General features: G+C 49.1%; 1 protein-coding gene across 5 annotated transcripts in view; it reads right to left on the reverse strand.

Moving 5' to 3' along the window:
• COL26A1 (collagen type XXVI alpha 1 chain) overlaps positions 1 to 16,068 on the reverse strand; it is a 278,588-nt gene that overhangs the window by 38,267 nt on the left and 224,253 nt on the right. For all 5 annotated transcript variants that reach the window (XM_069089402.1, XM_069089404.1, XM_069089401.1 and 2 more), the window contains exon 4: positions 7,382 to 7,443. In XM_069089402.1, coding sequence (XP_068945503.1) covers positions 7,382 to 7,443 — 62 coding nt within the window. The remainder of the gene's footprint in view (positions 1 to 7,381; positions 7,444 to 16,068) is intronic.

Below are 16,068 nucleotides of genomic sequence, written 5' to 3' on the forward strand. Positions count from 1 at the left end.
TAGGATGCTATAATCGCCCAGATGAAAAACAATGCCGTCCCTGTCCCCAAGGAATTTACAATCTGGGATGAGGATTAGACATGGGCACAAAGAACTATGATACACATTAGATTAAGAGAAGGGCTGTAGCCAAGCCAAATGTGGAGATGAAAGCCATACTGAGGAGGGAAGAGCTTTAGATTTCCTTTTCAAATCTTTGAGAAGATCGGATTTCCCAACAGGCCCAAGGGAAGCCTGTGCCAGGCTCATGGTGAAAAGGCTTTTGCCATCACCTGACAGGGGACATGGTTACCAGGCCAGACTAATTCCAATGGGGCCCAGCTATGGGGAAAGCTGGGAAGCCAGCAAAGTCTGCTTGTCTTAACATGCTTCCACCTGTCTTTCCTGCCTTCCCTCTACCCTGTGATGATCCCCTTGGGTGGCCTCCCCTCTCCAGAAGCTCCCCACTTCCCAGCATGCTACACTTCTGTGTAGCTCAGTCAAGTCTGTTCTGCCTCCAGTTACCGACTCCTACTGATTGCCTTTTAAAAGAAAATCCTAGAGAGGATTAGCCCATAGGAATGACTCTCCAATAGTAGACTGTGAACTGTCAGGCACAATGGTGGTGAGTGAGGTTGGGGAGCAGCCCAGAGCACGTGGAGGTTCCCACCTATTCCCACCCCCTTGCTTCAACAGGGTCCTAGATCTAACTGTAGGATTTCAAGGTTTAAAGTCCCTAAAAATCTTCAGCCATTGACCCTTTATCAAGATGGCAAATAGATAGGAGACCTCCTTAGAAAAAAGGCTCTTTGCCTAAGAGGAAGCATGATGCCCTCGCACATGGACAGTGAGCCAGCAAGAGCAGCTTCTGTGCATTTGAGAGCCCGAGCGCACAAGCTGGAGAAAGAGTCCCAGCTACACTAACAAGGTATCAGAAGACACAGGCTCCAAGCAGGTGGGGACAGTGAGGCTCAGCCTTGTCACCAGGCTGGTTTGGGGGAGCGCAGACACACGCCCAGGGCAGGAAGCCCAGCAACTCCCAAGGATGCAAGGCCTCCAAAGGGCCAGTGCTTCACATTCTCTACACATACTCAGGGGAGATGTGGAGAGCACAGAAGGGCTATAACTTGTTTCCCGAGATGTTCAGGAGGCTCTGAGTTCATCAGTAAAAAGTTAGCTAAGCTTTGTGTTAGTGGGACCTTCCTTCCTCCATCACTGAGGTCTTACCTACCATCTGTAAAATTAGGAGATTAGGCTTGATGGCGCCTGATTCCTTTCCAGTCTTAGATCTAGAATCTAGGATTCTATGACCTGGGGTCAATCACTGTCCCTCTCTGGGCCTCAGTTTCCTCACCTATAAAGTAAGTTGGTCTAGATGGCCTCTGAGGCCCCTTCCAGCTCCAGCTCAGGCCCTGTGACCCTGTGACTCTTGGGGTCATGAAACAAGGAAGGAAGAGCTGATCAGGAACCAAATCTGGCCAAAAAATGTCTCTCCCATCTTTCCTTCCCTTTTCATTTCTGTGGTCTCGGAGTGAATTCAGTCCAGCTCAGTAGACATTTATTAAGCATATCACCTATGAGGCATTTGGATCAATGATCCATGATTGGTGTTCAAAGGAACGACGATTGCTGCCTGTAAGAAGCTGATATCCTGTTGGCGGTGGCAGCAGTAGGGGAAGCCAAGGCTGGTCCTCATCACCTCCTGACTGGGTTTTTTGACATTGGCTCTGCTTCTCCATTCCCTCTCCCCTTGAATCCTGCCTAGACGTGACAGTCAGAACAATTCTCCTAAATCACTCGGACCACAAACAGTCCTTTTCAAAAACTTTCAATAGCATCCCATTATCTACTGGCATTCAAGGCCAACCACAACAGTCTCCAACTTAACTTTTAGATTTTTGTCTTGACTTGTGACTTCCTAAACCAGTCCTTGGCATAGTGGATAGAGTGCTGGGCCTGGACTTAGGATGTCTCCTCTTTATGAGTTCAAATCCAGCCTCAGACACTTTTTAGCTTTGTGACCCTAGGCAAGTCACTTAGCCCTATTTGCCTTGTCAATTTCTCATATGTAAAATGAGCTGGGAAAGGAAATGGCAAACCACTCCAGTCAGTATCTTTGCCAAGAAAATACTGAAGGAGGTCATAAAGAGTCAAACACAACTGAAATGACTGAACAGCAACAACAAAAATCAATCCTTTGTTTGGGTCAAACTGATCTAACTCTTTGATTCTTGAGCATAACCATGTGTATTTCCACCCCCCATACATTTGCTTAGACTGTCACCCCTTCTTGGAATGACCCCCACCCTACTTTCAGCTTGTCTAAGTCCTCACCCAACTGCTCCCCAATAGCCCGAGGCTCCCCACACACCAAGGTCTTCAATGATCACTTCTCTTGGTTCAGTAAAAAGCCCTGGATCTGGAGACATGAGGCCCTGAGCTCGCTCTACATACTGTCTGTGTGCCCTTTCTTCTCTGTAAAATGAGGACATTAATGTGGACATGGCTTACTCCACAGAGCTGTTGTAGGGAAATGGAAACCTTTGAGGGCCATGGAAATGTGAAATGGTCACCAGACCCCTTCCCCACCCCTGGCTCCCTCTGACAGGCTGCCTTTCCCCATTAGAATGGAAGGAAGCTCTTTGGAGGCAGGGCTTTCTTTTTTCTTCTATTTGTATCCCCAGCACTTGCTGCAATGCCTGGCATCCATCCATCCATCCATCCACCTTTCCTTTCTTTCTTCTTCCCATCCATCCATCCATCATCTATCCATCCATCCATCCGTCCTTCCTTCCTTCTTTCCTCTTCTCTCCTTCTCTATCTCTCTCCATTTTTTCTTCCTTTCCTTGGCTCTCTGAGTGTCTCCCTAGCTCTGAGGATTGATGGTATCCTCACATGCTTTTTTTCACCTAGCACACACTCTGCCTTCTCTGCCTATGAAGATCTCTTTTCTTGACCCTCCCCAGCACTAGCGTTCTCCCTCCCAAACTACCTGTATTTATGTTACATATACTTATGCTTGTCCTGCCTCTAACACATAGAGGCCATGTGACCCTGGGCAAGTCACACTTGAGCTGCCAGGGCTCCAGGCGGCCCAGCCATGACAAAGGGAGTCCCTCGTCCCAGCAAACCCCCAGGTCCAGTCTCCATTCCTATCCTCTGCTTAGAGGTGTATGTGTTTGCTCTCCTGGCAGAATGTAAGATCCTTGAGAGCAGCCATTATTTCCTTCTTTCACAGCATCTGGGATAGTAAGGAGCACATAGAAGGTACTTAAGGACTGAAGGACTGGTTGCTGATTGATCTCCTTTCCTTGTAAATGTTCTTTCTCTGATAACTAAGAGAAGGCCCCAGTCTCATCTCTTCTCAACCGGTGTTTTGACAGGGACACCCAGTGAGGCTGAGTCATCAGCACCTGGTCCTCGTGGCCAGCCCCCACCTCTGCTTTCCTGGGGCTGTGGGGCACATAAATTCCAGCACCAAACTGGGGCAGTTCAAGCTGTCTGTTCATTTACCATTGTCAGAGTGGAGGGGACTGGAGAAATGGATTGCTTATGACAAGGTAGGCCTCGCTGTGCTCCATGCTGGTGAGTGCCAGGCCAATGGTGGGCAGGCACGAGGCCATGTTGGCCTCCCCAAAGGGCCGTGACTTTTCATATCCTTGTGCTCTGAGCCACGGCCAGCTGCAAACCGAGGCTGTCAATCCCCTTGGCCTGTGCCAAGTCATGTGGAGATCTCATGTGGTAAGGAGAATGTCAGCTCCATGAAGGCCATGCCTCAGGAGGCACCACCACCCTCTTCTCCCTGGACTCCCCCTTCACTCACACCTTCTGAGTCCAAGGTCCCACAACATGCCTGCCCATGTGCAGCCTGCTCTCCCTGCCCGGCTCCCACACTGGAATCCATCAAGCCACCCACTCTGGACACTTCTCAATCTAATAGGATTTTCTTTCCAATGGTTTCCACTCCAGCAGAAGGCAGTGGTCCAAGATGAGAGAGGGTGAGCTCACTCCCTTGGTGTGATGTTTCTTGTGGCAGGAGGGAACATGTTGAGTTGGGGGTCGGGAGTAAAGCAAAATCCAGGGGCAAGAGAGCAGGACCAAAGACAGCAAAGGTGGGGAGTGGTCTGACTCCTGCTGCTGACTTTCTGCATACACAGCTTTGAGTCTGAAAAGGGTTCCCCACATGGTTGTATTTGAGCCTCTCCACAACCCATGAGGGAGGCAGTCTGGGTGTCATCACCCACATTTTACAGATGAGGAAGTTGGGCCCCTGCTCCGGGTCAGACAAAGACTGTCTAAAGCAGGGTGGGAGCCTGGCCTTCCCAAGGGCAGCCCAGAAGTCTGGTTCTCAGAGATACTCACTCTCATCAGGAAAAGTGACAGACTGGGGTCTATTCTCAAATCCCGTCTTCTCCAGGCACACGTGCCTGTCATTTTTGTCTGTATCCCTAGCATCCAGCACAGCATCTGCTTGTAGTTCAGTAGTGGCCGACTCTAAGGGATCCCGTGGCTTTGTCCAGGGGCTTTTCTTGGCAAAGGTACTGGAGTGTTGCACCATTTCCTTCTCCAGTGTGCCCCATTTTACAGATGAAGAACTGAAGCAAGTAGGGCTTAAGTGACTTGACCAGGGTCCCATAGCTAAGTTGGTGTTGGAGGTCAGATCTGAACTCAAATCTTCCTGACTCCAGACCTGGTGCTCTCTCCACTGCACTACCTAGCTACACCTTGTATACAGTAGGTGTTTGGTAAATGGCGGTGCCATATTTCTCTCACAGTTCTGGTTGCCCAGATCCTGGGACTTTGTCCATTTTCTCCAGTTGTTCCTAATGTTCCCCAAGGGTGGAGACCAGGTTAAGGCAGAGCCCAGCAGGCCAAGCCCTCCTTCGTGGGGGAGAGGAGGCCAGGGGTCATGGGAGCCTTGGCTCTTCCAGGGCTCATAGGTCACATATACTCAGATTCTTTTCACAGGAGGTGGTGTTGAGTGAGGCCTCACGATATTTCTGAACCTAAGTGAATGACATTACATTTACCCTACTAAAGTTCTTCCTGTTAGCCTCCGCCCATTCGTCTAGACTGTCCAGACTCCTTTAATATTGAGTCTCTCATCCAGTGTTTTTTCCCAGCTGTGTTGTCTCCAAGTTGCTAAGAACGGTCTATCTCTGCCTTCAACTAGTCATCACCCAAAGCAGAACAGGACGGAGGACACAGCCTGAGAAGTTCCCCCTACAACGCCATCAAACCATTCCCGATGGTCCTTTGGATCCAGTCTTTTGGAAAATTCTGAACCCACTGAACTGTCCTGTCCTTCAGCCCATCTTGCTCTACTTTGTCCAAAGGACAGTACAATAGACTGCGCCAAAGGCCTTGCGAAATCCAGATATACCACGTCTGTGACTGTTCCCTGATCTCCCAACACATTAACTTGGTCAAGAAAAGAAATGAAGGAGCCTGGTGTGCTCATGCTGCCTCAAGTCACAACCTCCCAGTAACTCTGTTTCCTCATCCGTAAAGTGAGGGAGTTGAATGCTATGGCCTCTGAGGTCCCTTTCAGCCTTAAATCTATGCTCACATGACTGTAGTGGTGGCAGAAGGGGGAGCAGCCAGACACAGTTGAAGGAAAATTCAGTTTGGAATTGGTGGATAAAATTCTTAGGCCAGATGGGTGAACATACGCTTCCTTTAGTCTGGCACTGGTGATCTGGGCTCCCCAAGTAAGACAGGTCTCAGACTACCCCAACACACAGTGCCCACACGATGGCAGGTACTCAGTGATGGCCTCTGGGGTACCTCATGGAGGAGGCAGGTACAGAAAAATCAAGGAGAGAGTCTGAAGTGGGAGAGATCATCCCCTGGTCAGGATGCATTCTGGGTGGCTCCCTAAACCAAACCAGGAAGACTGCCTGCAGTGCTAACCAACACTCTTCTGACCAACCCTGAAGGTCAGGGGGTCTATTTCTAGAAGAGACTTTCCTGCCGTGACCCTCATTTGACAGAGAAGACATTGAGGCTCAGCTGAGTTTGGCACTCAGGGCTTCTAATACCACAGCCATTTTCTTCTTCTGTAAATGAGGTGGTGGCTTAGGTGATGGCCAAGGACCCTCTCAGCTCTAATTCCCAGGAACCATCATATCAGTAGAAACTCTTGTTTTCCATGGAAAGAATCAACACCTCAAAATTATGGGGAAATGGAACAAATCTGTCCTGAAGCCTCTCTTTCCAGCATTCAGGGTACCAGCACATGGAGGAGCAGAGTCTGGGAAGGGGCAGGGCATCAGGACTAAGCCTGTGACTTCTCTGCTATGAGCAAACTCCCTCTCTTTAGGCAGACTTAATGTAGACTTAGTGGGTTGCCTAAGGCCCTGAGACATTAAGGGATTTGTCCAGGGTTATGGAAGACAGGTGGCACAGTGGATAGAGCACTGACCTGGAGTCAGGAGGACCTGAGTTCAAATGTGACCTCAGACACTTCATAGCTATGTGACCCTGGCCAAGTCACTTATCCTGTTTGCCTCAGCTTCCTCATCTGTAAAATAAACTGGAGAAGGAGATGGCAAAGCACTCCAGTGTCTCTGCCAAGAAAAATCCAACTGGGCTTATGCTGAGTTGGACTCGACTGAAACAACTGAACCACAGCCACAAACAGAGCAGAGACAGGCCTCAAGTCCAGGCAGATCCTGAGCAGGCAGGGGCCTCGGAGGCCAGTGCTCTGCCCACAGTTACCTGGACGGTGAGCACCAAGCATGGGCCTGGACCCCAGCTTCTGGGAGCAGAGATCTGTCCACCATACCGTGCTGCCCGACATTGAGCAGCCTTTGTTCCTCTGAGGCTGGGAAGGGAGTGCTTCAGGCTGAAGGGTCTCGGCCCCAGCTAGAATGCCTGTGCCGGGGATGTGCGGACACACCCAAGGGGGGGGGGGCCGGGATTTGCCGAAGGTAAGACCTAACCCTAACTCTAAAAGGTGCCTCTTTGACTGGTGTGTGTGTGTATGTGTGAGAGTGTGTGTGTGTGTGAGTGTGTGTGTGTGTGAGTGCACATGTGCACGTGTGGAGGTATCTAGCCTTGGCAAGAGCACAAGAGGGAAAGTGGAAGAAGTCACCCGTGGACAAGTGTTGCTGACTTCATGACTTTGTACAAATGCTAGAAGCAGTGTGTGAAATCTGGATCAGAAATGCCTGCTTCCCAGTCCAGTTTCTTTCCTAGGACATGCCAGGGATTGGGGTGGGGAACTTTGAATCACCCAGGCCAAGCACGTTTCCTCCATAGGTGGCCACCACTATTGCCTGTAAGCCATCCACTCTGTGCCTAATGGGAAGTGGGATTGGGAATGTGGTGGCCAGCCACCCCTCCTCCTTCTCCTCCTCCCTCCTCCTGCCCTCCCCCCACAAGCAAGCTTGGTCCTAACCTTGACTTCCAGTGCAGACAGCCTCTCACTCATGTCGTTCAACCGGGTGCAATTCATGCATTCTGAAAGAGAGAAGCAGAATTGACATTCATGCACAAGCCAGGAAGGAGACTGCCGGGCGCAGCGACCCCAGCGATCCTGGGGGATGTTCTGAGGCCGGCTCGGGCTAGCTTCTGAGAGCCAGTTGTTAAATGTTCACCACGAGTATTTTCACCTTGGAAATTGACAAACACAAAAGTCAGAGCTTGGTTGTTGTTTTGTGGACCGTCTACATTCAAGAAAGTGAAGAAGAAAGTGCTAATGATGATGGTCACAATGAAAACTGTGTTGTGGGTACATTTTTTTCTCCCAGAGACATTTCCCAGCACACCCTGCTCCACACCCACCAAGGCACTGATGGACCTGCCCCTGGTGGTAAAGTTCGCAGGAATGCATCCCCCAAGGCAGCCCATCTGCTCACAAGTGTTCCTCCCTGTGTGGTGCGATTGTGCCTGTGGTTTGGGTGCAGGAACACGTGAACGAGTCAGTGACATGGCTTTAAAAAGAGTCTGACCATTCCCTTGGCAGGGGCTCATCAGGTGCAGCCCTGGGCCTTTGGGTCACCAGCACAATGGTCCATGAGAGGCACCGTGGTGCCAGCTCACCAGGACAGGCAGGAAGGCTTCCTTGGTGGTTGGATGCTTCGGTCCTGTCTGACTCTCTGTGATCCTGGAGTCGTTTGCCATTTCCTTCTCCAGCTCATTTTACAGATGAGGAAACTGAGGCAAACAGTGACTTGCCCAGTGTCACACAGCTAGTGAGTGTCTGAGTCCAGATTTGAACTCAGGTTTTCCTCTACTTCCCTGACTACTGTGAATTCACTTGGAAAATCTATCTGAATAAACTATGAAGCAGGTCATAATCTAAAACAGGATATGCTTTGCTGGAAAACATTTCTTGAATCTTTTTCTCTTCATTCATTCATTCGTTCAGTGAGCATTTATTAAGCCTTCACTGTGTACCAAGCACCATTCCTGGTGTAACACATTGAGTGTGTGTCATCGAGAGGAGCAGAACAAGGCACTTGCTGCCACCTCTCCTCACCTCTGCCATGACAGCACAGCCCCCTCTGCTCAGCTCCCCTTTCTTTCCCATCCCTGCCAATCCTGCCCTGGTCCATGCTGCAGGGATGGACGGAGGAGGGGTGGGGCAGCATCCCAGAGCTGAGGCTTCTGTTCCCTTGCTCTCAGGCACATCATCTCCTGCCAGAAACCACATCCTGCCGCTGAGGTGGTTTCTGGCACCCCAAGTGAGCCGGCAACCTCCCTGCTTCTCCAGGGACCTGTTTAATGTCAAACAGTGAGCCAGGGCTTCAGGGATGGTCGAAAACAAAGCAAACATTTTGTTACATTGCCTAAATGAATGACTTCTGCTCTGCATGGTATCTGCTTATGATGATGCTAGCCCTCTGTAGGATGCTGAAGAACATATAGACCTGTTTACCTTCATCATCAACTATATCCACACACCAGCCCCGTGCGGCAGGAGGGCAGGTAGGGCCGTATTTGTGGACCTGCTCACTAGATCTTCAGGGGCCCTAGGCAGTGCTGAGGAAATAAGATTGGTTCTGGTATTCCTGAGGAATCCCAGTCCAGGCAATATGAGGTTCCCTTTGAGAGGTGAGAGTTGAGGGAGGAGGAAGGGGGACAGAAGCTGCATCCTTAAGGCTACATGTGGGTGGCCCTCTAGGTCCTTTGAATCCAAGTTTCTGTCAAAATGCCATACTTGAGGACCTAGAGGGCCATCCATACGTGTCCTCCAGGCTACAGGTCCCCCTATCCCTGAGTGAGAGCTAATTAACAAGCAGGGCTGTTAATCTTTCAGGCTTTTGCCCCCCTCCACTTCCCATTAGTTACCACAGACCTAAAAGATGGGCAAAGGCCTGCCTCTCCACAGGGGGCGGAGATCTGAATTACTTGCTTGTTCATCTCCTGCTCTTAGATGCCACACCTACCCTGGCCTTCTGTGGAAAGCCTCCCTGGGCCACTCCAGCTGCCCCAGGTGTTCTCCCATCCTCAGAGCGCCCCCATCCTTGCCTGTCTCCTGCTCCTAATCCTTCTTAGTGCTGCTCAGCCCCAACACCAAGCCCACTGCCTTGTCCACAGCAGCTTCTTCCAAATACATGTTCATTGTTTGAGGCCTGTGAAAATGATGACTGTGGTCTGTTCCTGGTGACAGGAGGCAGTCCTCTCCTCCGCCCCATAGGTGCTACCCTTGGCTGAGGTAGCTTCAAAACTATTCTGCTGCTATTTCCCCTTAAGAGGGATAATGTTTAGTCTGGGAAAGAGGGAAGAAAATGATTCACTGGGAAATGAAACCAAATATAAGTGAGAAGAGAATAAGAAAATATCTGACCTCCTCCCATGAATTCAAGCCCCAGAACCAGAAGGGCGAAACACACTTGAGACCCTGAGGGGGAAAGGAAAGAACCAGCAGGTGTGATCCCTGAGCTACTGCCAAGAGTCTCTGAGTCACATGGAGAGTGGAAGAGGTGCTATAGGATGGGAAAATGGCAACTGGTGCAGAGGGAAGGAGAAGGAGCTGGGAATCTCACCTCTAATCACATGTTCTAGAAGCTTCCCACTGATCAAAAGAATGGGTTATGGTCATTGCTCCTTACCACTTGTGGGTCTCAATTTCCTTATCTATAAAATGAAGGGGTTAGATCCCTAAAACCTATGAGTCTCTTGTCATGAAGTCCATGCCTTGAAGCATGCTCAGGGTTGCCCTTCCTACTGACTCTTGGAATGTGCTCCATGGAGTGATGCAGTAATAATTAAAAACCAGAATACCTTTATCAAAAACAGCTCATGCCATACTCATTCCTCCTCCTTTTGGGACAAATGAGACAAGAGATAAAGGTAGATCAGGGGATGCCGGAGACGTAGTAAACTAGGATTTCAGGCAATCATCTCTCATAGCATTTTGGAGGGGTAAATGGAGAGGAGTGGGTTGGATGATGGCCAGTACAGTGAGGTGGGTGCATCTGAAACTAGATGAATGACTGCACAGTACACAAAGAAGAGTCCTAACAAGTCAGTGCAAGCTTGGCAGTCCTCTGATGAGTGCTGCAATGATGGGTCCTTGTCCTGAGGTTTGAACATTCTTATGAATGGCTTGGATGAAGGCATCTATGGCATACCAGGCAAACTTTCAGATGATACAAAACAAGAAGGAATAATTCCTAACACTTTGGTGACAAAGGCAAAGTCCCCAAAGGTTCAACAGGCTGGATTTGTGATAGAATCAGGTAGAGATGATTGTGAAGCCCAACATGGTTCAAAAATCCACTTACTAAGTACAGGGTAGGAGAGGCATGATGAGCCCAAAGCTTATCTGGAATACAGCTGTGTGTCTGAGTTCTGAGCTGCTTTCTCCAGGTTGAGTATGAAGCATTCCTCAAACTTAAAGCCCTCTGAGTTGCAGATGACCACCCACCCATGCCTTCTCATCAGGACCAATTCTTTTTTTTTTTTTAAAGCAATCAGGGTTAAGTAACTTGCTCAAGCTTACATGGCCAGTTATTTCTGGGTGTGGTGCTGAGTATTGGAGCCCAGATTTGATGCCCAGGTCATCTAGACACTGGAGCCGGTGCTCTTACTCGCTGAGCCCCCTGGCCACCCCTATCTGGCCCAATTCTTGTCCATGGCCTCTCATAAGTTCTCTCTGGGCCCTAAACAACATGCCAGAAGGTGTCTTACTATTGTTATGATCTCCGATGCAGCACTCAGGCTGTCCATCCAGTATGCCTCAATCTCCTTAAAGAACTAGCACGCCTCTCATATTTTCATCAAAGATGTTAGATCATCCTCATGATGATTTTATAGTGATGAGAAAACAGGCGTATAGGACAGTTACTAAGCCCTCTAGGTTGCCCTTTATTGGGAATGAAATAAAACATGATTCTCCCCACCCCTCCCTGGTTTAGGTAATCCCCCCATTCCCCAGACAGCTTGGAAACCGATTCATTAAGCCCTTCAAAATGGCGTCACCTGCGGCTCAGACATCTGTGTGCACTTGCTTTGTTCTTGACCTCAGCGTCTCGAGCACCATTGCAACTTCCCTATGCAGTGAGTACATCATGAACTAAGGGGATAACTGGGCTGCTTCAGGGGCATCAATAACAGAATCTAACGCCTTGGAATGGAGAGAGTGGGTTGGATGGAGATCCTTTCCATTCATCTATATTTGTCACCCTCTTTAAACCATAAATGGGTTGGTTTGGGAGTGATACAGTGTCACTGAGCTTCACATCAAGCTTTCTGCAGCCTCAATTTCCTCTCCACTCGTATTCAATATTTGGGGAGAAAATACTCTTAGTAATTCTTTTTTTTTTATCATTTTGCAAATGACTTTGCATTCTAAAAGCACTACAAAAGGCTATGTGTCTGGCTGCTTGAAAAGTCCTAAGATCACATAAGGCAAGAAGGGAGGGATCTTAGAGGTCATCTATTCCAATTCCTTGATTTTACAGATGAGGAGACCAAGACCTACAGAGAGGAAGTGACTTGCCCAAGGCCACTTAGGCAGTGACAGAGCCAGGACTATGCTTTCCCAGGCACCAAACCTGGACATTTGGATGGATTCACAATCCCATCAAGATGCATTGCAAACTCCTCTGCTGCTGCAGATGGGGGCCATCCCTGCCATCTTATCCTGTACGATTCTTAGGCATTTCTTTCCTTAATGAAGATGGACTCTTCTAATTTTACAATATGGTGGAGATGGTATTTTCTTAGCACCCAAGTTGAAGTGTCTCAGCCTCCTTGCTGCTCTGCCCCAGGCTAGCTGGGTAGCTGAGGACAAGTCAACTACTCCTTTGTGGGCGTCAGTTTCCTCATTTAGAAAATAAGAGGCTGCACCAAAGGATCATCCCTGATGACAGACATCTGTGCTGGCCCTTCCAGAATTCGTATTCCCTGACTCTCCCCCACCCTATATCTTCTATTGGTCTGCACAGACCAAAGGAAACAGAACTTCTCTGAGCTTTTTCTCCACTACAGAAAAAAGAATCATTTCACAGACTCACAGCTGAGAGACCTTAAGAATGCCAACGCTTTACTTTAGAGGAAGAAAATTCAAGTTCAAGAAAGACAAAGTTTCTTGTCCCAGGTCACAGACTGGGCACCATCCCCCCAGACACCCACCTTCACAACCTTGTTACCATCTTCAACTCCTCCTTCCCATGCATCCCATATAGCCAGTCACCAAATCTTAAAATTTCTTTCTCTACAGACATTCACACAGCTGCCACCCTAGCTCAGGCTCTTCTCACCTCATACCCGGACTCTGACGATGGCTTCCTAATTGGACTGCCTGCTTTGAAGGTCTGACCAAGTCACCCACTTATTCAGTAACGTTCAATAGCAGCCTATTACCGCTGGAGTCAAATATAAAACCCCCTTTGGCATTCCAAGCTCTTCTTAGCCTGGCATCCTTCTTAGATTTGAAATGTTTCAATTCCTTACTCTCTTATGCTGACTCTATAGTCCCGCCATACTGGCCTACTGCCTTTTCTCATACATGAATGGCTCTTCATCCGCCATCTTTGTGCCTTTGACTTGGCCATTCCTCATGCCTGGAATCTCTCCCTCCTCAGGTCTACCTTGTAGAATCCCTGGCCTCCTGTGAGACTCAGGCCAAGTCCTGCAGGTGGTCTTTCCCAGTCTACCCAGCTGCTCATGCCTTCCTCTCTAAGGGCACCTTCTATCTTTCTTGTTGGTCATTCATTTTTAGTCATGGCCAACTCTTCATGATCTCATTTGGAGTCTTCTTGGCAGAGATACTAGACTGGTTTAGTAATTTCCTTCTCTAGCTCATTTTACAGATAAGAAAACTGAGGTCAACAGGGTAAAGTGACTTGCCCAGGATCACAGGTGCCTTCTATCTACTCCATATTTATCTTGTATGAACCAAGCTCCCTCCCTTTCAAAATGGAAGCTCCTTGAGAGCAGGGAATGTTTTTTCTTGTCCTTTGTATCCCTACTGCTTCACATACAGTAAGTGCTTAATAAATGCTTGCTGGTTGACAAAAAGGCAAATCTGGGACCTGTGCCCAGCTCTTTAGATGCCAGGGTCTTTCCTCTATACCACAATTCCATCTTGGTTGTGATTTGAGATCCTTTCTCCCATGGAAAGAAATCTATTGCATGGTTTGGCCCCTCCATTCCCGTAACATATCTGGTCCTGGAAGGAAGTCAGCATGAGGGAGGAAGAGCCATGTATCATTCGTTCACATTGCAGTCTTCTCTCTTCTATTTTGTCTCCTTCATTAGACTGCAAGCTCTTTAAGGGCAGAGGATGCTTTATTTTTGCCTTTGTATCCCTAGATCCAAGGTTGTGCCTGGTGCAGGATGGAGCCTTGACAAACGCCTGCCGAGCCTTCTAATCTCCCACCCCCAGCCCTTTCACCAGGCTGATTGATCCTCCTGAGAACTCGGGGGTTTCAATGTCCAGCTGTGAAGTCACCTTTGACACTGTTGGGACACACTGTCAGGGCCAGCTTTAAAACGGTTCAGTTGGTAAAGTTTGCTTTAGGGAATTCAGACATTTATTGACATCATCCTGTCCTCATCCTTGCCTCAGCACCTAACGCTCTTTTCTGTCAGGGAATAAAGTCTCGGGTGACTCATTTCCACTGCGGTACAAGGCACTGGAGGAGTGACGCCTCCTAAGGGGAAGGCAATTCGGGGCCCAAAGGTGGAAAGTGAGGCTCTGGGTCTTTTACAGCAGAGGGGCTCGTGCTGCTCTGGGCAGACAGCCTCCTCTGCCACCTTCCCTCAGCAAAGCTAGTTTTGGGAGCCTACAGCTAGAGCGGGAAGGGGCTTGTGAGCTGCTCATCTACTCCAACACCGTTATTTTACAGAGAAGGAGACTGAAGCCTGGAAAGGTCCACACAACTCGCTGTAATAACACTGGTATCAAGTGTCAGAGGTGGGATCGGAACCCAGGTCCTCTGACTCTAGTTTCTTCCACTGTTCTTCACTGTCTCATCACCATTCTAAAAACATTAGCAGATGACATGAGGAGACAATCCAGGGCTGGGGAGCCTGCAGCCTTGAGGCTACATGTGGCCCTTTAGGTCTTCAAGTGAGGCCCTTTGAGTCCCAGCCATGTGTGACCTCGAGGCTGCAGGCTCCCCATACATTACCTGTCTCACCTGGGGAGAAAACACCAGTTGTTCTGAGAGGCATCTTTGCCTTCTCTCCTTGCCCTAGCACCGATGGGGCAGCAGGCAAGACCTGTGCCTGATTCCTGCTTCCTTCCTTGTGTTTCAAGGGTATTAAAGAGCTCATCTGTTAGCAAGACTATCATCTGTATGAAACTCGTTATGCTCATAAACAAGGCTTCAAAACAGAATGAAAAATTGAGACAGAGAAATGTCAGAACTGGTCCAGAAAGCAGAATCAGAAGGAAAAAATGTAATCAGCCAGGGGCCAAGTTCTGCGGTCAGCACCTTGGGCCGAGTCCAGGGCCAAGTTCTGCCTGGCGACATTTCGGCACAACTCCTACTGACTCTGATCAGGTTTCTGGTGCCAACAGAAGCAGGGAGAGAGAGCTGTGTGCGGGTTGGGCCAAAGGACCTCCTAGTTGGGAGTCAGAGGGCTTGGGGTTCAGTTCTGGCCTCTATCTACTGCTGGTCCTTTGGGACCCGAGTTTGAGGCCCACTGAGAGGAGGGGTGTGGACTGAATCATCATCATTTTCAGCAGGAAGCCTTCCCTGAGCCCCCAACTGCCCCCCTAAGGCAGCCCTCTAGCCCCCCCTTCAGGCTGTTTCTCTTCACTTTTGATTCTCCAGTCTCTTCTTCGTGTCCTCCCCCTCCTTCTTGCCCTATAACTCCAACCTCAGATCATTCAATGTGGAAGACTCCTGTGTGTAAGGGCCCCTCCCAGGGCTCCTGGAGTCACCAAGACTCTGTTGTGAAGGTGAGAAAAGAGAGAGATTCCCAACTTCCAGAGTCGCAACAAGCATTTACTAAGAACTTCCTATGTGCCAGGCACTGTGCTGAGAGAGGATCACAGGACCAGCAGAGCTGTGTGCCTCAGTTTCCTCATCTGTAAAATGGGACAATAATATCACCCACATTACAGGGTTGTTGTGAGGATCAAATCCATACTTGGTGCAGTAAGGGCTGTAGAAATGTCAGCTATCATCATCATCATCATCATCATCACCATCATCATCATCATCGTGACTCTGGTCATCATCACTGTTATAGATTTAGAGTTGGACCCTGGTCCAACTTTCTCATGTGACTGATGAGGAAACTGAGGCCAGAGAGGTGCAAGGTCTTGCCAATGATCATACAAGCAGGAATCACCTGAGGCGGGCTGGGAACCCTAGTCCTCTGACCTCCCCACCCCAAGTCACTGCTCTGAGAGCTCCCGTGCTGCTTGGGGAGACCCACTGTCTACCTGAGAGTAGAAGATGATAGAAGCACAGGATTGTAGGGTGGCGAAGCAGGCAAAGGCAGCATCTGTGGCCCAAAGAAAGGAGCAAAGCCTGCTCCATGTTTGTCTTGGCACTCCCAGTGCCCAGCATAGTGTCTGGCACACAGGGAGGACTTTATAAATGATTCATTAATTGGTTTGAACTTCTGACTCTTTCTTTCTTTCTTTCTTTCTTTCTTTCTTTCTTTCTTTCTTTC

The sequence above is a fragment of the Petaurus breviceps genome, unplaced genomic scaffold, assembly GCF_028583685.1.
Source record: "Petaurus breviceps papuanus isolate PSGF00001 unplaced genomic scaffold, PetGlider_PUasm1.0 186, whole genome shotgun sequence".
Lineage (NCBI taxonomy): Eukaryota > Metazoa > Chordata > Mammalia > Diprotodontia > Petauridae > Petaurus > Petaurus breviceps.